General features: G+C 38.7%; 1 protein-coding gene across 4 annotated transcripts in view; it reads right to left on the bottom strand.

The window, feature by feature from the left end:
* ATRNL1 (attractin like 1) overlaps positions 1-19,145 on the bottom strand; it is a 430,566-nt gene extending 411,421 nt beyond the window's left edge. For 2 of the 4 annotated variants that reach the window (XM_021537269.4, XM_021537270.4), the window contains exon 1: positions 18,227-19,145. In XM_021537269.4, the coding sequence (XP_021392944.1) occupies positions 18,227-18,510 (284 nt within the window). In that variant the 5' untranslated portion in view covers positions 18,511-19,145. The remainder of the gene's footprint in view (positions 1-18,226) is intronic. The other 2 variants (XM_021537271.4, XM_085582891.1) reach the window with 1 other exon arrangement.
* Between the last annotated feature and the right edge of the window lie 6,539 nt (positions 19,146-25,684).

The following is a 25,684-nucleotide window of genomic DNA, read 5'->3' as shown; positions in this document are numbered from 1 at the left end:
AAAGCAAATGGGGAGAAAACAGCTCTTCTGGCTAAGTGGCTGTGCACACAAAACTGTATAAAGCAGACTGCATGAATAAATTCAGAGAGACAGTCCAAACTCAGGCAGTCAGAAATTACAGAATCACAGTAGCAATGAGGCTGGAAAACACCTCTGAGATCATTGAGTCCAACCTGTGACAAACACCACCCTGTCAACCAGACCATGGCACTGAGGGCCCCACCCTTAACACCTCCAGGGACATGACTCCACCACCTCCCTGGGCAGCCCATTTTTATGCCCAAATGTGATATTCAAGAAGCTTGATTGAGTTCACAGGATTTTTCATAACCTACTATTGCCATTTCTCAGCACAGAGTTTGGGAGTATGGCATAAAGACTTCAATAAATATTCTTTAAATCATGCATACAAAGGCATGCTTCCAAGAGATACCTGCTCATGTTTCAAACTGTCCTGCCAGAGGTGATTGTAGGGGTTTGTGCTGGTGTTTTGTCCTTTATTTTTTTTCAAACATAAAACATTCCCCCATACAAAAATGTCCTTGACTATAATGATGGGGAACCACATGTTTGCCACATACAGGTAGCCAAAAATTTCTTTGAACACAGTAATTAAAAAATTGAAGCATTATACAATGTTTTCACACAGTTCCTAGACCAACAACTGATGCATTTGCCTCTCAAATAGTGTGCATGGATTAGGGTAGTAATCCTTCAAAGGTTGGATAACAGAGAAGGAAAAAATAGAGAGATGAACCCTCTGCAGAGATTTCAGCAGCCAGTAATTTCAATCCCACTGTCTGGTAACATCAGACAGAAATCTGGAGGGAAATGAAGATGATGGTAACTTATAGACTGAAGTAGGGTAAAAGTAGCATTTAAGCCTAAATTTGAAATCAAAATGCTCAGTTTTGCAGTCCAGTCCTGCGGTAGCTATTCTTCACGTGAACCTGAATTTTTTTCCAAACTGCAGCTTGTATGCTCCTCGGCAGCCTCGCTCCCAGGCATCCATAAAAGGGTGTAATTGCTTGGATGAAGGTGGATGTCACATCTCCACACACATATGAATCTACCCAGCTAAATCCTCAGAGATCCTGAGAGGCAATCTGGGAGCACAGCTCACAGGAATGCTCTGGCAGTGATTTTTTATTAAAATAGGAGCCCATAAGGAGAAGATGAAACTCCTCCTCCTCCTCATTCCCACTGTCATTCAGCTGCACAGTGATCAGAGGCACTAGCCCTACATAAGGGATGGTTTGCAGTAATCCTGTAGCTGCTTCAAGTCAAAGAACCACCAGCATGGAGCCTCTACTTACATGCAGACTCTGGATAATTCTGTTTTCAAGTATACTTTTATATACATAGATACAGAAGTAGATACATACACTTACATGTATATACAGGCCTATCTGGTTCAGAAAAAATTTGGTTTTACATGCAAGACTTCACCTTTAACTCCTACAAATCCCTGCTGCTTTATAAGCATGCCTTTTTAATTAATCCCACCTTGCCCGCCTTCTTAATTAATCCCAATTTGCCAGAATGCTGAGGAGGCAGGCAAGTCCTAAGAAAATAATCAAAGCTCTTGAAAAGGATGAAAAAAGAAATACAAAATAAAATAATACTTCAGGAACATCATCAGGAAATTTCATATTAAACTAAAAAAATTCAGAAGTTGAGACAAATACTCATATCAACTTTAAAAACTCACATTGAGATAACAGGAAATTACAGTACTCTAGAAACAACAACTATGAATGAACAGACCAGGAGAGTCAATTTTCATTTATCTAACAAGAAATGAAACAATAATTGCTATATGCAATTTCTAATGCAAGGCCAAATAAAGTCCTAGGGAGGCTGAATCATAATAGAAGTAATAAAAGAAACTTAAAACATTTATGCTCATTCAAATTTCACAGCTCTAGTATTTAATGTTTATCTTCAGTGTTTGCAATTTTCTTTTTCTTTTTTTATTTTGTTAATTAGAACTCCCTGCTCCCTCCTTCATAAGGCCCAGACCTCTTTACCCCATTGTTCAGGGTTATAATGTTCTAGCAGTTTCAGACAACTGCAACATTCATCTAGAGAAGAAAAAAAATATTAAGATTAAATTACCAGAACTTTCATGATAGCTGGAGCGTTATAAGTTAGAAACATATTTTACAAATCCTACCTGTTTTTCCTATTAATAATTTAAGTAATTAATTTTATGTTACCAATAATAGTTCAGCCATTAATTAAATATATCATTAGCTCAAATAATTGTGCACTGGTGGTAAAAGACCATCAGTAATGTGGTGATTCATACCTGCAAACTCATATCCAGAGGGAGCACATTCCACTATCACAGAACTCCATTAATTAAAAAAAAATACAGCACACACACAAGTCATAGGTCCAGGATTTGAGGTTAGAAATAATCTAAAGAATACTCTCAGTCTCCTAAATTGTGAGGAACTGAAATTAAAATATAGTTCAAGTGTGACTGTACAGTCTCTTTTCCTCCCATTTAGTAGAGAGCTGAGGTGAGCAGGAGTCCTTATATGGGATTCACAAGTGATTTATAGAAATCTAAATCATAAACAAAGCAAAGCCTTTTATTTCTGCAGATACAAACACTGGGGAGGATACAGCTCAAAACACAAAAGAGCAGTAGCTGAGACAGAAAATGAACCTTAAAGATCAATGAAGTTTTAAGCTATGCTAGGAAAGGTGCCACCAAGTCTTCTCTCGTTTTTACATTCTTTTCCTGATATGTAAATTGTCGTTTACAATTATTATTTAGGTTAAAGTGGAAACAAAATAACTATTTGGTTCTGCATTTCATAAGCACTCAATTGCTTTTATAGCTTAGTAACAAAACTTTGTCTTCTATCTGTTTATTTCTAGAGCTATTTATGTTTCCTCCCCTTCTTCCATCCACCTCCCCTTCTTCCATTAGATTATGCAATTACATCTATTTATTATCTAATAAGCTGTTTCATCAACAAATGTGCAACACAGCAATATGAAGCAAATTCATAACCTCACTGCTGATTTATAGAGCAGTAAAAATATATAGGAAAAGAGAGCATATAATTTATTGTAAAGGCAGTAAGAAAACCTCTAGAGCATTTTTCAGAGAAATTAAATTCTCAAACTCCCTATCACAGGGCTGATTTTAAATAGGGACAATCATTCAATACTCACTCCAAAGCTTTCAAAAAAAAAAAAATTTGATTATAACTATTTTGCAACAGAATTTAATACAGACTCACAAGTGACTGTTAGCCATTGCAACTTGGTCTGTGCAGTGCTTAAAGAATAACACAGTTGTGTATGGAAACAAAACACAACCAGCACATGAAAACCCTGTCTGAGGCTTTTGGTCCAGAATAAAATAAACTACAGTTTTCTCTGAGGCCCAGATGGGGCAAGTCTATCACTCTGAAAGGCTGGCTGGTGTAGAACCACAGGACTCTTGTAGAGACCTTCCCTCAGCCTTTGAGCTGGACAGAGCAAACCCCCCTCAGTGGAGTTCTCCCAAATAGAATGAGAACCCTTGGGTGGCTCCTTCTGCCAAAGATGGCAGGTCCACAACACAGATAGCAGAATTCAAAATATAAATTTATATATGAAAAAGGAATGCTGAACAAATCTACTGGTCTTCATAAACATTGCTTTTTTACCTGCTTGGGTTTTGTTTGATTTGTCACTGCTGTTGTTTTTTACCACAACTCAGACAAACTTGAAATCCTTGGAAGATGTTCAGTGACCACACATTGCAATCAGAAATGCCCCTCTACTTATAATTAAAAGCTTCCTGATTTCATGCTTTAATTGCTGATACTTATTGGTCAGATGCATTTGCCAAATCACCAAATACAAAAGGCCTTGCTATTCATACAATCACGCAAATTCAGTCCACACAACACAAGCAACAAAAATCTCCTTCAGATATGGTCCTAAATCAGAAAAAAAAAATGCACTTTGATAACATTTTTGGAAACTTACAAAAGACTGTCGCTCGATTCCTACAACATCAAGTATGTTTAGTACCAATACCAGAAAATATTAGTTGAGGAATAAGTATCTCCCATGACATCAATAACTCCAAACATTCCTGAAAAATACACCACTACTGAGTAATGCAGACACAGGGGTTTTTGATTGAAAACAGAAAGCAAATTATTAAGATGCTGCATTAGTTCAATGAAGCAACAGAAAAAGCCTTAAATAGCTACAGAATCAAATACCCAGATTTTTTACTAGTTGTACAAAAACACCCCCACACTTACTCAGTTTTTCCACCTACCTCTCAGCATATAACTCTACACCAAAAAAATTTATCCTGAGCATTTTTCCCTGTGCTCTTTAACATAAATTCAAAACCCAACTGCTCCAAAATAATAGTCACACACTGTAGTCCAGTTATTGTTTTGCTTTTAAAGTGCCAGTTGAACAGTAAGATTCTGATTTCTCTTCTGCATCTGAACACAGTAAGGCTCCCAGAGATTTCATAAGAGCCTATCTTCTTATTTTTCTCAAGAATCCTCTGACAAGGATAAGCTAAAAATATTTTAAGAGAGGATAGGGAATTCTACTTGAACAAAAGTTAGCATTTCGTTTTCTTCACATGGATAAAACATGTTTTAGGAGAACATTCCCTTGGACATCTATAACTCAAGCAAAATATTTGAAACCACAACCCTAACTAAAAACAGATAGAAGGGAAAATAATTGCTGAGTGCCATACTAACATAATTAAATTCATTCAGAGAGGAGAATTGTTTGTAATATAAAGACATTCTTAGCATGAGACAACACCTTAACAGCTTGATTCTAAAAGTACCAGGACATAAAATACTGTCCCCAACAGTTCATTAGGTGAAAATATTATTTCATCAATTTATTTATATCATTTAAAAACCTCTCTAAAAGGATTGATTGCATCCAGCCACACAAATTCCAAAAGCATATGGCACAAAGTATCACAAACACTGATTATCAATGTCGTTCTTCCCTGGTATCCTAACATTCTTTCATTGGGATATTTTTTTTAAATTCAGCTTGCTGTAATTTTTTTAAAAATGAAATAAAATACAATAGATATAATAAATCAGTATTCTAAAACATAAGGCAATATATATGTACACCCACACACATTATATATTTAAAAAACTGCAGGATAACAAACATTTCACCACCTATAAATGAGGGATGCACTTCTGTCATATTGATTGGCACATAATTTTTAATAGTCTGATGATCCATTTCATTCTACAAGCTTCCTGAATTTTACCTTCATATTAAAGAAAAAATGCTAACCAGATTAAATATAACAATTTAAGATTATGGCAATTGAAAGTCAGATTGCAGTCTACTTTCAAGTGCAAAATTATGAGCAGCCTCATTATTTCTCCTTTTACCATAAATATTAATTTAATGGAGAAAATATAAATTTAATGTCATTTTAGTTCTTTATATATTATTATTCACTATCTAATTAATAATTAAGTAATTAATAAAATATTTATATTAATCTTTTATCCTACAACTACTGCTAAATTCATGCTGGTGTATGCCTTCATAAAACTTGACCTCCCTACAAAACCAAGAGATGTTTCCCATCCTGGATCAATTTCGAGCCTCAAATCTTATTTTGTGGATCCTCAAATTTGAGATCCTCAAATCTCACCTGCTTCCACAACACTCCTTATTTTGCATAGAGTGACCTCCTTAGAGAGTGTTTCTTTCAAATCCTGCCTCAAGCAAATGCTTTAGCAAGTAAGTGGAACCTCCGAACCAAGCTCATTATCCACACAGCTCCAGAAAATTACTTTCTGAACAAGTCTATTTCCCCCTCCCAAAACCTCAACATGATTAATTAGATGAGTAAATAAACAGTATTTCTGATCTGCAGACAGCATGCACATACACACAGCTATGCCATTTTCTCTTTGCAAATAATTTGAATCAAAAATCACACATGTACACAAAACCCTGAAGAACTACGCAGGCAAATTGAGACTAAGCATAACTCAGCATTAGGGAAAACAAAAATCCTTCTGATAGTCCTAAGCACAGACAATTGTTGCCAAGAGAAGTGATGGATTCCCCACCTCTGTGCTAAAACCAGGCTGGATGGAGCTCTGAGTAACCTGGCCCAGTGGGAAGCATCTCTGCCCATGGCAGGGGGTTGGAACAAGATGATCTTTAATGTCCACAGCAAGAAGCAGGTCAGATTTATGCAGCCCAAGTTACCACTGAAATCAAGTACAGAGATGTCCTGAATTATATCACCATCTTGTGCTGCTGAGCACATGCAGAAAAAGAACCACCTGTGTGCTAACCAGGAAATGCAGCTTCTCCTGCACTGCAGCAGCCCCACACACAAACCTGCTAAACCTCAGGTCATAATTCTCTTCAGAGCCATGGTTTGCAGGCTCCCAGACATTTTCATACAGATTTTTCACAGTGTTTTCCACTTCCCTGTGGAAGCAATGACAAGATCTTTTACAAACCTTAACTATAAAGCAAGTATATCCTACCAAGAACATAATGTGCAAAGAACAGAGAATTCAACAAGAGTGCTCAAAGTAACTCTTGAAAGCAGAAACACACAAAATAAAGGCATCTTACCATTTAAACTACATGGCCAGAATATATATACTTCCTGAGTTTGCATAATATCCTATCTTATCATGTGACATCAACTCAGCCAGCCTCCTCAGTACTTCTGGTCTGTTAAAAATAAAAAAAAGAAAAGAAGCTGCTACTTAAAAAACTGTAGTTTTCTAAACAGAGGATACCTGCAAATTTCCTTCATCAAATAATGTAGTTTTATTTTTAAAAGTATGAAGTCTAGGCCTGCAACAGCATAATTATGAGAACAACAAAGAATATTTCTTCCACTACAGATAATGTGTGACTATGCTCATACTCACCAAAATTTGCATATTTATTTTTGTCATTCTCCCAGCCTAGAAGCACAGTAATTTTTATCCACATCTAGTGACTTACATAAAGACAGTAAGGAAAGTTGTAGAATGCAAAGCTACAACATAAACTAGAATATCACATATTGCTCTCCTGGATCATCAGAAAACCAGACTAATACTCAATTTCTGTACTTAATAGTGAGGACTAAGGTTAAGTGTGTTCTTCATCTGCTTTGGTTTTCATTAGCAGATGGAAATAAAAGGACACATTTATCAGGATGATTAAAAATAGTTACGGAAGAGCTACAGGTGATGTGTGAAAAAGAGCTGATCAGCCACAGGGAGTTTTATTAATAACAGGTAGAGCTTTTTAAGATCTTTATTGAGCATGACCTCAAAACTCTCACAGCAACTCAAATGAAAATGTCAGAATAAGAAGTTCTCAAATTCCATTTCAGTGTAGCATTGCAAGCTTTCATCATACTAAGAGAAGCTAACATGGACTGGCTCTGCTTTTCAGTCCAATTGCTACTTAGAAATGCAGCCAATCTAAATTGAAAAACCCACATCTAACTTTAAAGGAATATTCTGCATACAGTCTATCACTTCAGAGTTTTATGTTAGAGAACAGATTTCCAAATGCCTACAAAGCACAAATACACTAAGTACACTTCAAGGATGTGTATAAAATTGAAAATAAAATTATCTAGCAATGTTGCTGTTTATGAACACATTTTGTAAAGTTAATATCTTAAGCTGTGGCTTGCTTGTTCCCTGTCTCCACCCTCTTTAAAAAATGGAAACCAGAGATCAGCTACAAACACATTCCATCTTTCATGTCCTGGATCCACGTTTTCAAGATCAAGCCTCTAAGTACCCATCAACCTCTAACTTATATTGGCATTTATACATGTATTAACAGAGGCCCCCTATATACTTACTGAATGAACATACAGTATGTGTTGGAAACAGTCAGTGTAAAATACCATCACAAAACTCCTCGGTTATGAATAATACATATATTATAATGAAATATATATGAATAATAAACTTCATATTCTCTCTTGCATCCAGTTATGCTACACAGTAGAAGTCTCTGAGAAAACAAAGAACTTCAAACTATATTTTATACTTGCAGGAAAAAAAATCTGTACAAACTGAAGACAGTTCAGTCCTCCCAAAATGAGGACTGATACAGACTTACAGAAAATTTTATTTATTCCCACGATTCCATTTCAATTCAGCCACTTATTTGTTATTTTACCTTAGACAAGCACACAACTTGAGGTTTCCTACATATAAAACGGCTCAAAAAAATAAGTGTCCGTCTCCCAAGGCCATTGTGACAAGCAGCTTAAATAAGTGCTTAAATAAGATATCCAGGTAGAGTATGATGCAGATGGGTGCAGGTAAGTCCTTCCTTGAATACAGATTAGGGTTTTAGCCCTGTGAAAGCTAAAATAGTCCAAGCACTTTAGAAGTTAAAAACTCTAGAAAAATTGTGCCATTTTTAGTTTAAAATAGATGCTTGCTCCTACAAAGTGCTACAGTACTAAAATGACCAGGGTGGTGAGGGGGAAGAGGGTGTGGATTTTAAATACACATATTGTGACTTTAATACTTATATCAGCATTAGGGTTTAGAAAACATCTGCAAAAATATTTTCTAAAAAAACTGTCTTAATGTGATTGCACAGCTGCGCACACAAGTGCAAACTGTATGTTTTCATAAGCAGCCATTTGTTTGTTCAGTATTTTTCAGGATTATTTTGCTGTCCAGCTCCTGTCCAACGTTTTGGTTTCAGTTACCTATTGGAGAAGACTCATGACACAAACAAAACAGATCTGCTGTCAATGAGAGAAGTACAAATGCATCAAACTGCATTACAGCAGCTCTGGGATGCTTCCCATGAAGTTCATTTCTCTCTCCCCACATCTGCTTTGGGACACCCTGAATGTAGCACATCAACATTTGATCAGCAAGAATCCTCCAAAGCACCTTCATCAACTGGGCTTGTACACACAAACATGACTGTGAGCTGTGTGTGTTTGGGTTTTCCTTGTGAGAAATACATACCTCTACATACACACACTCTTGCTCTATAGATTATTTTAAAAAAGATAAGGGTGCAAATTATCCTACAATTGGATTAATCAGCATTTGATTTTTATTAATAGAGCTGAAATTACCAAAATATTCCTTTATAGAAGTCAGAATGCATCCAAGTCCTCTTGAGTTTCTAAAACTGAGATTAATTAACAAGAAAATTAAGGTCACCATATTTCAGTCACTTCCATCCATTACAAGAACTAAAGCACTTTAAACTGCAGCATGATTAGAAATATACTTTCCTGACTAATTTATCTTTGTCCCAGGATTGTGGGTGGCAATGAAAGAAGACCATTCATCTTCTTGTTCCACAGTGCTTCGTGGTTTGCTTGCACCTTGAACAAAGCTCACCAGAATATTTAAAAACATTACTAACCCCAGATCTCCTGCCAGGCTTTTGACCAAAATCACTGCTGCTCATATATACTGCCACAACTGGTATCAGACAGTAGCTAAACCTAGCCCTTCTGTGGCACTGCTGTTTGTTCCACAGTCCCAGCTCCTGCACCCCAGTACTTACATGGCATACTCACCATGAGCTATTTTTCACAGAAGGCAAGTTATCAACCTTCAAGATAACAGAGAAGTGGCTGAAAAGTCAAACACATGGGAACAAACAAAACCCTATACATAAAAGTACATGTCTAAAATAAAAATCTACATTTAAAGACTGAATTCAGATTCACAATTCTGTAATAACATCAATGCCATCAGCCTACAAATTAGGAATATGTGATTCTTTGATACTGGCATAGGAATGCAATGACTAACATAGAACACTATATTCCTACCAGTAAAGCAGTAACTCTTCAATATACCCATTAAGTACTGCAGTATTTTGTTTGCAATATTTAATCCAGAGTTAGGGGTTAGGTCGTTGGGAGTCTTACTTCTGAAACCAAATCTTATCAGTGACAGCCAATGTACAATTTCTTCCAGTGAGTCTATAATATAAGACTATTATTCTGCAATAACACAGACTGCAAGGTTTTGCTTTATCTGACCTAATGAGAAAGTGATTTTACTCATCTGTTTGAGATACACAGCATAGTTTGGACAATAGTACTTCACGCCCTAATATTTATCACATTCTAGGAATAAATGCAATCTCTAACATTTTATCTAGTTTATTAGCTGTGGATCATGGGTCACCTCAAGTCTTTAAGCTTACAGAAAGTATTATTTCCTTTTTACAGATGAAATACTGAAGCACATAAATTATGGAAGAAATCCATAAGAAAATGTAGATATTGAGTGTCTGTCATTTTATGTCTGCATCCAATCTTTAGGTAATTCAGTACTTGTTTTGTTGCCAGGTAATCCTAGAATACCCTGGATTCAAAAGTCCCTGCCCAATTCAAGGTTATCACATATGTGCTGCTTAAAACTTGGAAATATTCTACAGATAGGTTGTTTTTAAATACCACTAGCATGAACAGAGTAAATATTTTGCCATCAGAGATGGTAGCAGCTCATTTTCATCCTTAGCTAAGAAATATAAAAATACGGATTCAAACAGATCCTAGAATCCTTACAGATGAGTAACATAAGATTTAAATTTTGGAAGAGACTGTCTCATGGAATATTTTTTTAATACTGTTGCATTAACAGAGTTTAAGATGTTTACCCTGGAATATTCTATAGCTGGTGGCTAAATTATTTTTTAGAGGTCTAAAAAAATTGAGGTTTTTCTCTCTGGAGCAAACTTCAAAGTCAAATGCAGGTCTTACACCTTGGAAATGAACACTAAGTAACAAATTGTGTTGAGTTTAGTTCCATCATTTCTCAGTAAGGTCTTGATCCTCATGGAGCTCTTGAATCAATGCAACACTTTTTCCACTCATTAGGTTTTTAAGATTTAGAGGACAACCTATAAAACTGGTATGAAAAATCCCACTGCTCACTCACCTCACATTAAAACATCTATTTTGCTTATAGCTTACTGGTTTACTTTTATTACTGCTAGAAGCTGCAATTCACTGGAGTGTTCATGTTTCCAGGTATCATCATTTATTTCTCCTAACATGAACTTTGTAGCATGTTTTTCAGGCTTAGACTATACAGTTAATAACAAATTTCATAGACACTGACAGATAATTATTCTTCAGTACTGCAGGAGTTTTCCAATGCATTTTTGTTGTCTATGTAATAACATTTCAGAATAAGTTCTTTTCTCACCAGCATTTGTTACGATGTGTAGGAATGTCCCAGGGGTATTCCTATAATATCTCATATTTACCTCCTACCTTTTCTGCCTACATTTTGATACAATTAAATCAATTTCTAGTGCAGTGTGAAAGACTGAGTTCTCAAAAACTACTCATATTAATTTTAAAAAGATTACATGAACTATGGTAATGCCTTCCAAAATATGATCATCATGCCTACCCCTTGATTAAAGGAACTAAGAGAAACACAGTGCAAGGCTATATTTATTTGCCAAATTAAATTTACAACATACTAAGAGTATTAAATGCTATAACCTGTACAGCTATTTATGTATTATTTATGGATAGACTTCAGCATGCATGGATATAACTGAGCTTTTTACCCCCTCACAGCAAGGGCAACCAGCCTTCGATGCTGTCTGAAGGGCTGGCAGGGTCATCAACCATCTGTTCCCACACTTCTTTGCCTAAGTAACAAACTGCTTAGCCTGCAAACCAACCAGGCTTCAGAACCCACGAGCCCTGCAAACCAACCAGGCTTCAGAACCCACGAGCCTAACTTGCATTTGGTTTCACTCCTATGGATGGCTGCAGATTTACACAGAGGAATGGACACGAGACGTTGCTAATTATCTACTGCTTTGGGGAAGAGGAGTGGTTTTTAAAGGGCATAGCTCCATCCCAGACGTGTTTGTAGCCCCACAACTACCTGTCACTCCAACCAGGGGAGGATGTGTTTCATTCACAGACTGGTTTGAGAAAAGTGGGACATTGATACTGAGGGTGCAGCAGCTCCAAGAGGATTTGGAGGTAGAAAATCATGGTCTGAGCTGCCAGCAGAGTGCTAAGCTGAGAAGCACTGGCTGCAGCTGCACAGCAGGAACCCAGGCAGCAAGGGAGAAGCTACTCTGCATCTACATTCCACCAGTGGGACCATTATCAGAAGCATCTAGCTCTACCAAAAGCTCAAGAACACTGATAAAACAGGGGAGCTGTAAACCAAGAGCAGTCAAGGAGGGAAGTTTGTTTTATGTTGAGACAACTCAAGGAACTTTCCATTCTCAGTGAGGAAAAGGCTGCCATATCTCCACCTGCATAGGGATCAGTGACCTCTCCTACTAAAGGTTCTACAATCAAGATCTGACAAAACATGGGAAAACAGGGTAACTAAAAGAGACAAAAAATATGGTAGATTAGATCTGTCAGCAGTAATTCCTGCATTTGTTTTTCTGGTTATAGAACACAGTGAGGATAAGTAGCCAATGAAAGGAGTTTGAAAGTCTCTAAGGGGCTTTGAGTCAGTGGAAGTGCTTTCAGACACATATAGGTGCTTTCTAAAGCGTGTGTTCAACCCACAAAGGAAGTAATTCAGAGTTACCCTAAAGCCTGCAAGAGGTAATAAGTAACCAGAGCTCATTTTTGGTCTTCTCTATAAAACACTTAAAAACCACTGAAATGGTTATTGATGAAATTGGTAGTGTTAGGACAGTGGCTGGACTCTGTGATTTTAAGGGTGTTCTCCAATCTAAAAGATTTCATGTAGCAAGTATTAAGCAGTTAAAAAAAACATTACAATAAAAATAATTTTGAGTTTGCAAAAAGGCTGTTTTCTGTTCAAAAAGCACTTTCCAGTGCAGATCGCTTAGCTCAGGAGGCATTCAATATGATTTTATAGCTCATGTTTCCACATTCAAAATGAGATTTAGAAAAAAAATAGTTCTTTAGAAATCAAAAGTATCTTTATAATATAAGCTATAATTGTAGTTTTACATTTTACAGGCAGAGAGAATAAATCACATTAAAATAGTTTTTCAGAGCACCATAACTAGAATAACTTAAATAAAGACCACTTGATAAGACTAAAATCATAATCAACGATGCTTTTCCAGAGGATTAATTTTATTACCATTCACATGCTGAGTTGTAAAAAGGCAATCTGCAGGTGCAAAATCTCACACTCAATTGCACTGATGTCAATAAGAGTAATTATTTCTTGGATTAGATACAAGCCACTCTGATGACAAAGATAGTGCTGCAACCTATAGCATGACTCAGGGATTTCACCTTGTAAAACAGAAGTTGCACTTTATTGGTGATGTTGTTTTACATTTAAGTTCTGGAAAACTATGTCTGGACCCATTCTAAAAGTAACATTTTTTCCCCTATCTACACCTGCTGATGCTGCCAACTCCTTTGGATCAGCAGGAGCCTTATGTAAGTGAAGTAACTTGAGGAAACTGAGCTAGCTTAAAAAAACGGGCTGGGAGGTGGGGAAATCTGTTCCTGTTGATACTTTTCAACTCTCAGCAGGAATATTAATGCTTACATAAGAACCAGCAAGATGTAATCAAAGAGAAGCGTGAAGGATAAACTCACCCCCTTTCACAGCACTCTGAACTTCAACTGGCTGCAGCTAAAGCTAACTTCTTCTCTTAAGATCTCTTCTTACACAACACTATCACTCATTTACAATCTGCAATTTAAGGACACTTTCTTTGCATGAGTCATTCTGCAGACAGCAGAATTCAGAGTTTTAGATAGAAATAAGGATTTTGCCTGGATTAACAAAATTTGATACCCTTCAAACATTTCAGTTGTGAAGGTACTTGGAAATTATTCTGTCCTTGAAGAATGTAGAATCTTTTATAAGAGCCCTAGAAATTAAGGAGAGCATGCAGGAGGTAATTGAGAAGTACAATAAGAACATCTGGAGACAAGGTTCAATAATCAAACAAACCCATTTGCTCTCTCTCCATAACAACTGCATATCTAGGACTAGGTAAAACAGATTAACTGAAGAGTAGGTCCTCAAAGGTGCTCACCTGTCCTGCTCTGCTTCATTACACATCACACTCAAGGCTATCAAATACATAACCATAAATCTCTGAAGACACAACCTAATTTTTCAAAGGCAGCATATTACAGTGGGTATTTCTAGTCCTCAAAAACTTTAGAGGGAGGTAAATTCCAGGCACAAAGTTTACTCGAATGTTATTCCATAAGCCAGTGCACTTTTTGGAAATAGGGAAACTCTGTGCTCCAACCTGGAGGATTTTTTTTTTTTCTTCTAAGAAATCATTCTAGGAGGAGAAAACTAATGAAACCTGCTTTCCTGCACTGCTGCATCTCAAGACTATTGACTTTGACATCTAACTACATAGAAGCTGTGACAGCAGTTGTCACTGCAGTTGGGCCATTCAAAATGTTTGTGTCCCTGAATTCCCTGGAGTCTCATAACACAACTGATTTAGGCAGCCCTTCCCTCTCCCTTCTGCCCAAAGTTGTACCATCGTGAAAAGTACAACTGACCAACAAATTCAAAGGCACAGAGGAGAGGAAGAAAGAATGGCAAATGTAGCATTAAAAACATCACTCCTTTAATTAATCAACTTTGCAAAACAAAACCCTACACTGTCCTTTAATGCCCGTAGTTTAGTTAATATCTTGGGAATTGTGCTGCTTGAAGCTCCCTGCTATAAAAACAGAACCTGCTTACCCACTGGCTTTCCTGTCTTTCACCTGGCAAAATTCCTTTCCCCTCTTTTTTTATGACTAAATTTCCCTTTTTTATTTTGGTTAAAAAAAGTTTTGCATTATTTCATAGTAGAGTTGAAGGGATGGAAGGGAAAAAAAGGTTGAAAGATGAAAATAAGTCAGAAAGTCAGAGCAGCATTCAGATATCCAGTCCAGACAGAGAGTAAAATAATTTGCCACCAGGCAGACATAAGGCCTAAATCTTTCTGAATAGTGACTAACATGATTGTGAATGCCCTGCAGTAAGAATAGCAACATCTGCATTTTTACATGATTTAGCACAGGCTTCACAATAACAAGAGTAAATTCAAAACTTGGTAAATAAGAGAAACAAAATGGCAAAATGGTGCTAGACAGCCTCTTGGCCTATTTCCCCCCCTCCACCTTTGTTTCATCCAGTGCAGAGCAGCATTTGCAAAGCAGTTTACTTACTCAGTAGTTCTCCTACAGGGAAAAGGCAAGGTTACCATAGTATTGTCAATTAATTTTGACACCTGCTTACGAAGATTGATCAATTATTTTTGATGTCTCTCTGCTGTGTTGCTGTTTCTCAGTTTAGAAGAGAAATAAAACAAAGCCAAAAATACTACACATCTCTCACCAAAGAATTAATGGTCCCAAGACCCCCTCAGGCAGAGCATTTCTCCTCTTACCACAATGTTCCTGGTACTTGCTAATGCAAGTCACTCATTCCCAGAAAGCAAAAACAACTATACCTCACTTATATGAAAAAAGAGAAAGAACCTTTTATTTTCAAGTGTTTTGAGCCTATCCTTGAAAATCTGGGTTTTTTCAAATACTGTAGTGACAGGTTTTACACGTGTCCAATTTAGGTCATTAAAAGTTCAATTTACATCTTGGATAACAGGGACACAGGCAGGCACTTCAAACAGCTGCGACTTGGAAAGCCTGTCGATGTTTAGAGTAATACACAAGGTTCTATTAACATTTCTACAGATCGTATCTACAACCTCCGAACTGGCTGTTCAAGCAGCTCTAACAGCCAAACACACTTTTCAGTCTTTGCCATTCTGAAACGATCTTCGTGGTAATCCTTAATGACAGAAGCAAAAGTGATGTACACCCGACAGGACCTGGCAAACCACTGCTGCAAAAGTCCAGCCGTGGCCACTTAAGGCTAAAAGCACTTAGGGTACTTCGCAGCCAAAGGGAAACAAAAGCAAATGTTCCGCGGCAATAAGGCAAAGCATCAGTTGCCACAGAGATCGGGAAGGTCGTCAATCACCCAGCCATCAGGCAGAGTAATATTCTTTTTCCAACTCTTCAGGTGGAAACCCACGGAGCTCATCACCCATTCCTCACTCATCTGAATTTTTAGGATTCAAAATACAACCGCTCCGAGCTGCTGCTTGCAGCAATGTAAGACACGTTTAATATATTTCACTCCGTCCCCAGCTCCCAGGGCTTGAAAAGCTTTACATCTTAGAATGCTTATTTTCAGTGCAGAGTATACTTGGCTTCCAAGAATAAAGATTAAAGATGAGCTGTCAAAGACACTGCTATGAAAAGTGTCCTCAGTAAAAAAATAGCTCTCCAACAGCTTACTCCCGTGAGAAAAATCATAATGCAAGTGTCACTGTCATTCCTAAAGCTAAGCATGAAAAAACATAGAGGAGTTAATGAGAAATCTATTCTATTTCACCGAAACCCCTAACAGCACTTCAATTAAACACTGTGTTAGCTCAGCTCAGAAAAGGAGCCCTTCCAACATTCAGACAGAACTTCCTCTAGGTGGGGATGGATTATTAACTTTCTACCAGAAGGGAAAATGTAACCACTGTGCTTCCTCACTTGACAAACACAACCAAGGTAAAAAAACGTAGATTTTTAAAAGATAAAAAAGATAATACCTGTAAGGATGGGATAACAGCCCAGTAATAACTCAGAGAATATAGGCATTCACAACAAGCTTGGACACTGAAGAAATTACGATTTCCTTTGGTCTTAGCACTATTAGGGTCTGTTATGAGTGGCACCAAGACAAAGGATACAAGTAATCTTTATATAGCCAGGAAAGAAGAGCTCTGCAGATCCACATACACAAAGATTCACCTGGGCTTCCTCTCATCACTCTCCGAAATTAGACCATTGCTCCACAGGAGGCCAAACCCCAAACATCCAATACACACAGCAACAAATGGCCAACTTTAAAACCTTATTATCAAGGTCATAGGCAAAAAAAAAAAAAAAAAAAAAAAAGATACATGATATTTGCCTTGTATTATCTTTATAGCTAGGTTATAATCCTACTGCTGCAATATCCACCAAATATCAGTGAATTGGCTCTTTCTCTGCACTGTGTACATCACTTCAGCCAACATGTCTGACTTCAACTACTCCTTAACCTCCCAGGCTAACAAGTTACTGGATTTACTTTTTGTTTATGTAGGAATGAGTGACCTCGTATTAAATGTTTAAAAGAGATGTAAATTGTACAGCTTAATTTCAGTACTCCAGAGAGTAAAACTGAAGTAAAACACAATTTTAATTTAGACAGTTATTGATATTTAACCTATAAAAAGTAGTTTCCCAAAGACAGAAAGAACTTGACTTCTCTAAGACATAGTCTCACCAATGTATTGCTATTAGTTAGACGTTAGAACACTTTCCAGCTATGTATGTCAACATAATAAATGGAGTTCCTGCTTACAAGGGGTGTTTTAAGGGGAATGAAATGAGATGCCCTGTCCAAGATTATATAGCGAAATAACAGCAAACAATATTCTTCACAGCCAGTCTTTACACTGATACCAAAGGGGGCGGGAGGAAAGTGACAGCCCTATAAATTAAGTCTTCTTTCCCACTCCATATAGAAAAGCAAGTGTCAGGGTACGCTTCCTTCTCACTGATCAATGACTCGGTATCACAGTGACTTTTAAGAATGAGAAGGTATTTAGACCTTGACTGAGTACTCCCTCCTTTGCAAGAATCTGTTACTGTTTTATGTTTCCCACTCTCTCCTGCAAACCTTGTCACCAGGGATGTACATTTCACTCAGTTGCACGTGTGCTGCCCTGAATGAAACTGACTGATGCCCACTTAGCTCAAACAGCTGAAAGAAAGGAAGACTGGAAGGAGCTAAACCTTTCACTCTTCAGGAGGAAAAAGTAATTAAAATCCACTACTAATTCTTGCTCCCAGGGCAGCCCCGTGAAGTGCACATGTCATTTCCATGACGTTTCCAGAAGGGACAGCAGCGACACAGCTTTAGGCCGATTTCTGCCGTCTCTCAGCTCCCATGAAGTGGAGCAGCCTATTTTCAGCGGTAAATCAGCCGGAGCTGCGTCCTGCGCTCTTTAGAGCTAGAGGAGCCTGGTTCATCCATAACTTCTGCACATACTTCCACCACACACGAACAAAATCACAGCAGACACAAGCAAAGCAAAACAAACGAACAAAAAAGGCAAGTGAAAGTGTCAGGGAAAGGATGTAGGAACGGGAAGAAGAAAATCACAAAAAGCAGAACCTTACTTGAACCTGCCCTGGCAGTGTTGGCACTGGTCTCCCACCCAGCCCTGGTCGCAGACGCAGGTGGAGTTGACACAATGACCCGAGAAGCAGGAAATTTTGTCGCAGGACTTGGACTGGGACACCTGGGCATAGAGGGCCAGGTAGAGGAAGCCGTAGAAGAGCAGCCAGCTGTTCACATCCAGGAGCGAGGCGAAGCAGCAGCAGCAGGCGGAGGGGAGCGGTCTGCAAGCGGCCGGGCCCGCGGGCGCAGCGCCCGCTCTCCGCCCGGCGCTGCCCAGGTCCATCTTGGCCGCGGGGGCCGCGGGCCGAGGCGCGGCCGGCGCCGGCAGCTTCCCCCGAGGGGAGTCAATGCAGCCAGCGGGATTCAAACCCCCCGCTTCCTCCTCGCCTTCCTCTCCTCCCTCCCGACCCCAGCACTGCCTCCTCCGGCCCCTTTAGCCCTCTGCGCGCCGTCACTCCCGAAGGGAAGCCCGGCAGCGGCAGCCCTTAGCCATCCGCCCCTTCTCCTCGTCGTCCTCCTCAGGGCTCATCGCTCCCGTCTTCTTCCATGGAGGAGGAGAGCTGCCTCTTGACCTTGTGTTTTCTCCTCGCCAGATATGCCCCCACGGCCGCGCACACGCCACCCTGGACCATGTATCCCGCGGCTGCCCCTTGTCCTTTGTATCCCGGAGCCCGCGGCACACACGCAGCGGCGGCGAGGAGGAGCGCGGGAGGCGGGGGCCGCCGTCCCTCGCCAGGCAGCCAGCTGGGAAGTGAGGGCGGCCGGGCCCGGAGCCGCTACGGCATCGCGCTCCGGCGGGGCGGGGAAAGCTGGAGAGCTCTTATCCCCGCTCCGTTATTAGCCCTGCGGGGAAGGGAGGCGGGAGGCAGCGGGAGGAGGGCTAGCAGCCCCTCCGCGTCCCAGCTGACAGCTTCCAAGCAGCCATTTTTAAAGGCTAATTGTCGCCGCCGCTCGGAGCCGCCTCCCTCGGCCGCGTGGATCCGTGCCTCGCAGGGAGGGGGTCCGGCGGGGTGACCGCCCCCACGAGGCTCCCGCGGCCAGAGCTGGAGCGGCGCCGGGAATGCGGCGGCACCGGGAATGCCGGACCCCGGGAATGCCGGACCCCGGGAATGCCGGACCCCGACGGGCCCGTCCCGGCCCCCGCTCCCCCCGCAGGGCGGCCGGAGGTTCGGGGGTTCCCCGCTCCGCTGCCTCGGTTCCTTGTTCGCCTCAGAGCCTGCGAAGTTCAGAGGCGGTTTGCCTTGAACTCCTCCCGGCTGGTAGCACAAGAGATGGTAAAGCTTGTTTGGGGAACCTCATCTTCCTCAGGTTTACTCTGTAGAGAAAATCACGCTGTGAAAAGCCAATGTCCATAGAGGAGACAGAGGAGTCCTGCAACTTTATTCGAATTAAGGAAGAGGCCACTGGGGCACACGCCCGCGGGGTTTTCTCTCTCCTTTCATCCTAAACTCCCGGCCCTTTTGCTTTCCCCATCGGCTGAGGCACTAGGAAGGTACAGCCTTCCCGAACCGCCTAACCCACATTCCCCCCCTGCACTTGTTCTTTTACCATAAACCTGCTGCCCAAAGTTAGTAGATGTATTAAGCCCCATTCCAAAGACGTTAACACCCATACCTCCACCCATAGAATTGTTTGTAAAGACATTAATACACATATTCCCTCTCAACTCCATCCTCCAAATGTAAGGTTCAAATCAAGACGTTGCCTCCTGCTTACGGCATGATGAGCAGTCACAAAGTTTGTGCCTTTGCAAACGGAGCAGTACAAATGTAATCCTTGTGCTGAAGTTGTCTAAAATGTCCATTTTTTTAAGTGTTCCTTCCACAGCCTTTTTCAATTCTACTGTAACCTGTTTTCATTTTACGATCAGTCAAACCCCCAGAAACTTTTTCCTAACACTGACGTTGGGGATTTATGATGTGATGTCTCTGTTCCAAGCAGATGAAGAAAGGGCATTTAATTTCATCTCCTGCTACCCTCTCTAAATAGGTCCAAAGTGACTCCATTAGTGTGGAATCATATCCAAATCGACCCCTCCCCCGATTCTTAAAGCCCATAGGAATTTGTTTGGGTTTTGGTTTAACCCGTTTTCTCAAGCACACCATTAAACCTTCATCTAACTTTCCAAAGTCCATCCGTACTCCTATAACAGACGCAGTAACATCCAGCAGCATCCATTTGAGCTTTGTGTGAAAAAAAAAAAAAAAATCAGGACATCAGAGTCAAACACAAAGTACAAACATCACAGAGAAAGAGTCTGTGCCTTAAGGAGTTTACAGTCTTGAAGGAGGGAATACCTCCATCAAGTATATGGGGAAAACCGAGATGAAAAGTGATTTTCCTGGTTTAATTCCAGAGGGTTTACATAGGTCCACAAATTGCTCTCAGTCCAGGAGTACATTGTCTTCCTACCAGAGCTGAAATAGATTATTTCATTGTCCTGCAACAGACACGTTTCTTAGCTATTAGACATCTCTTTGTATGTGTTTGGTAATGAATTGGTGAGTTCATGCAAAGAGAGGAAAGGGAAATTGTGTTACTGCTTTATATTTTATGATAAAAAGCTGAGGCTGAAGCCTTTGTGAACAGTCTGCTAATTGTACAATATCACATGTGACAAAGCCTGCTGAACAACTGTCCTCTGTTAAGTACTATTATGGGACCAGAAATGCTGTTAAAAGGAGATTACAGTCTAAGACACAAAGTCAGTTCAAGAATACTCTTTAAGAAATAGTTTTGTTTATCATGATGGAGATACATTCCTTCTCCACTTTCTCAATTCCTTTAAACCAACCAAAAAAGTTCTAAAGCCATCTGAACCATCTTTTTCTCAGACTGAAGGACGATTTTGTTTCAGATCTACAGAAATCAGCCAAGTTTTTGAAAATGTTTGAAATTAACATTCAAAACTTTTGAAATTACCATTGACAACAAAGCTAAGATCTCAACAATCCTTTACCAGGCAAGAGATCTATTCAAAAGCATAAAACCAAAACCAAAACCCTAATAGGCCAATAGGAAAGGACTAGTGTGATTGTAAGAGGTACAGAGAATAGCATGATAGTATTTTTACTGCAAAAACAATTGTAAATAAAAATCAAAACACAACTAAAAGGGTTTCTAGATTTAGAGCATCAAGGAAGAAACATTGCACCACTGATTTCTGGCTAAGAACTAACACACTATGGAAATTAAGGAAAACAAACCTTTTGGCTGCCGTATGCCACAGCAATGCAGTAGAAATTTCATAACTCTAGGAAAGGAATTATGTACAAATGCCAATACTGGTTCTCTTTGCTGATTTAATGGGATTTTTTTGGTGTCAGATGAAGTTAACAAATCTGGCTGAGAGAAGTCAGATCTGTCAATCCTTTCATCTTTACATGCATATCTCTAAGTTCCACTTTTCTTGCAAGTGTAACATTTTACACCTTTCATCCTTTCAGTTCTTGACACAGAAATCATTTACACTTTTAAAGAACTAATGTACTGAACCATCTTGAGTAGATTTATAACTTAGAAGCATTTGAATAAGTTCTCAAAAGTTGCAAGTTACTGAATAAAAACATAATGAGATTACAAGATAGTGATGTAGAAGGTTATGTGAACAAAGCCTTCCAAAAATTTAGCCACTGTAGTAGGAAAGCAAAATAAATAGAATAAGTATAAAGTATTATAAAAAAGTATATTATATCTTTATATTATAGAGTATATATATTATAATGAAGTATATTATATATTATAATACTTTTTGGTAATAAAGTATAAAGCTTTTAGGCTATTATTATCAAAACTTAAGCCCCTTGTATAGAAGGAGAAAATGCTGATGCATTTATATTCATTAAAAACAGTATGTTTCAAGTTCTCTGTGGTTGCTGTTGTGAGAGGGCAGAATAGATAAAACAAAACAGCCCCCAAACACAGACTTCTCCAGCTCCTCAGAATATCTGCAAAACGGAGGACAAGAATAAAGCAGAGACCATCCTCTCCTCCCTCCCCCCCTGCACACACAGAGGCACCCTCCCTGCTCTGCTGGCCCTCTCCTGCAGGCTGAGATCAATGCTGCAGACATCCCCCTCACTTAAGGATGCTCGGTACTATTTACAGCATCCAGCCCAGTGGTTTTGCAGTTCTGTTGAGAACAATGGAAGTGGCTGAAGAGCAGAGGGAGAAAAAAGAATACCATTGGGTTTGACCTCTTTGCAAGGATATTAAGAGAAACAAATGCTTCCTGTGCCCTTTGCTTTCTCCTTGGGACAGATATTACTGGGCTCATTAAGTGGAAGGGGCCAAGCTCTGCACTGCTTCAGGACAGGGATATATAGACCTGCCTTGGCCTTGTGACACATTGGTGAAACAGGCGTGTAGGCAGGAGGTAATGGCTGCACAGAGAGATTTGACAGCTCCAGGAGCTGCTCTAGCCTAACACATCACAGCAGTGCACAGGGTACAGGGTTCCTACTGAGCCTGACAGGGAACCTGAGTCTGAGTGCAGCTTTGCTTTCCAAATATGCATCCAACACTTTGTAGAGAGGACAGCAAAAGGCTTTTTTTTTTTTTTTTTCATAAATCCCACACTAATTTTTCATTGAGCAAGACTGAGCCACCTGAGCCACTCCAAAAAAAAAAAAAAAAATCCGATATAATGGAAACCATCAGTCTCTTTCCTGAGGATAAAGAAACTTGTCCCTACTTATTGGATTCCAGTGCTAACAGAATAATGCATGTTACAATTTTCTGTTCCTGTTGTCTTATCTAGTAAGTCAGCTCTTGGGAGGTATCAATTTTATAAGATTAAAAGTATAAGCCTCCCCTCACCTACTCATTTTTTCAATATTTAGAAGGAAATATAAGCCTTCCCTTGCCTAGTTATTTTTTTTCTAAACTTAGAAAGCAATAAAATTCACAGAAAATTCACTGGCACACTTCTAAAGTGAAGTAAGATAGAAAAATCTTACCTTTCTTAACACCCATGTGTGTGTTTCACTACAGTAGTGACATTTGTTACTATCATCTCCAAGAAGACTGCCATACAATAAAGACTGTAAGTGCATTAAGAAGTTTACCAAACACAGAAACATCTACAAAACAACAGAGGTGGAAATTAATGCTTATGTTATTTTTTCAAATTTTTTCCCATTTTTTATATGGAGAAAAATCTAGAGTGAGATTTGTATTTTTTATGCATATGCATGAGCTGAAGTGTAAAATCTATCCTTCAAAGAAAGAGCCAGACTTCTATTGGAATGTTTATTCCTCTGCAGAATTTTTTCATTAAGAAAAAAGTAATGATATTTTTTGCACTCTTATTTTTAAATTGTAGGCTGTGGATGAAGAATAACAGGATAAATTACACTTTGGCTTCAGGTCCATTTAAAGGTGAAAGATGCTTCAGGAAAACAGAGACCAGAAAACACCAAGTTCTATCAGCACTGATAATTACATCATTGCTACTTGAAACACCTCTCTGCTTCAAATAAAATTCCACCAAGCCAGGGAGTAAAATCATGTTATATTTTTCCATATTCTTTTCTACATTCTTTCTGCACAAAAAAAAAAAAAAAATTAAATAGACAATCTGATAGAATTTCCATCTATGACAGAACCAATCTGCCGGCATTGATCTTGACTCTGAGTATGAACCTCTTATTTTTTACAATACAAAGTTTTTAGAAATCTTCCTACTGAATAGATGTGTAATTGTGTGCCATGCTGAAACCTTGATGCATCTTGCACTGACATTTCCCACTGCAAATGTCACTTCTGCTGAGGTTTTTCCTCCATTCATTCTGCTGCCTTTTATTTTCCCTGCTATTCCTTCTGGAGTTTTTCACAATCCTGGTTAATCTTGACTAAGCCAGGGCATTTTTTCCTTGTCAGCAAAGCTCCATCTCACAATTCAACCTTTCTTACACATCATTAGTAGGTGTACTGAATTTACCCAATACCCTTTAATGATCCCAAAGGGACACTGCTATTAGACTTTTTCTAGCTGAGAAAGCATTTACTTTGAGTTATTTTCTCTCATTCTTTTCTAAATTAGGACATGATCTTTGGGATTCAAACCACTGTTGCCTTTATGTCTGTATTTGTTCTTTTTATACATAGATTCAACAAAATACTGAAAAAAATTATTAGAAGATAATGAAACTACATTGACCTTACTGGGATTTACACCCTTCCTTCAGAATTTAGCAGAGGTTTCCACATTTTTCTGGCTAGTTTCCTGAATTATATTTTTTTTAAAAGCCTTACTAAAAAATTTTGAAAATAAAAATAAACAATATGTTCCTATTTTCTCCTATCCACTATTTTTTCTTTACAAGGCTTAGGAAGAATGCATTTAATTATTGGTGGCTTACTGGTTCTTACTCATCACATTATACTTTACCCAGGAGCTTTGTAAGTCCTACACCAATTTCTTCCAAGGTGATTTAAGCATGACTTCTCTGTTCATGTTGTCATGCTGACAAATTTCATCATCTCCAACAAAAATGTTGGGTAAATCAGCAGTGTAATCAGTATTTTGATTGATACAATCTTCATCTTAATATCGCAGTTCATCTCCTTTAGAGTGATGCAGCCTAGTCCTAGTGATTCTACTTCATAATAATCTCATGTAGATTTCTTACTCTTAAAAAAAAAAACAACAGCCTTTTAATAATGGCTTCGTTGTTAACCTAATACTTTAATACTTAATTTTACAGTATGTCTTTTAATACTGCAGTGAAATTATTTACTTTTCCTGAAATTACCTTTTCCTTTCCAGTTGCTACTTTTGGAGCCTACTTAATTTTCCTGTTTTTTTCTTATTTGTATTTAAAATTTTGTTTCTTTCTTTTTTCAGTCAATACTTGAATAGTTATACTATTAGATTCTGGAAAATGATACTTGCAAAAAGTGGAAAAACAAGTACATCAAATAGTCTGCAACAAGGATAGTGAAACAATAATTGTACTAGGCATAATGGAATAATGGAACAAAATTATGTTCATTTTTTGCCATTTGATTTGCATAAAATTGGCAAAAATGTGAGGCTATGCATGCATTGATCCCTGTCTTGTCTTCTAGATGTCATAAAAGAATTGAGTAGATTAAAATTTCCCTCAGTATTAATGTTGAAACAGACATTATATGCCAAGAATCTAAGTGGCCTATTGTATTCACTCAATGCAACTATTTTCAGTAATTTGAAGAAATAACTCTCTTGCATAAATATAACACTTTGTCAAGCACACAAGCAGTTATTTAATTAGCTGAAGACATTAATTTCCATAGCTTCAGATAATGGTAGAAATAATAATTATTAAGAATAAGATTATTTGCCTGAAGTAACAATGCTTATTGCCCCAGAGGAGCACAAAGATGTGTGTGGCATCTCCTGTTTGTGTAGCTGGGCACTGGTGGTGCTGCAGGGGGAGGCTGAAGAAGCTGTGAGTTGAGATGCTGACCTTATC

This window comes from Lonchura striata, chromosome 6 (genome assembly GCF_050655825.1).
Source record: "Lonchura striata isolate lonStrDom1 chromosome 6, ASM5065582v1, whole genome shotgun sequence".
Taxonomy (NCBI): Eukaryota; Metazoa; Chordata; class Aves; order Passeriformes; family Estrildidae; genus Lonchura; species Lonchura striata.
The sequence above is the reverse complement of the archived record's forward strand: the minus strand, read 5'-3'. Positions and strand labels throughout refer to the sequence as shown.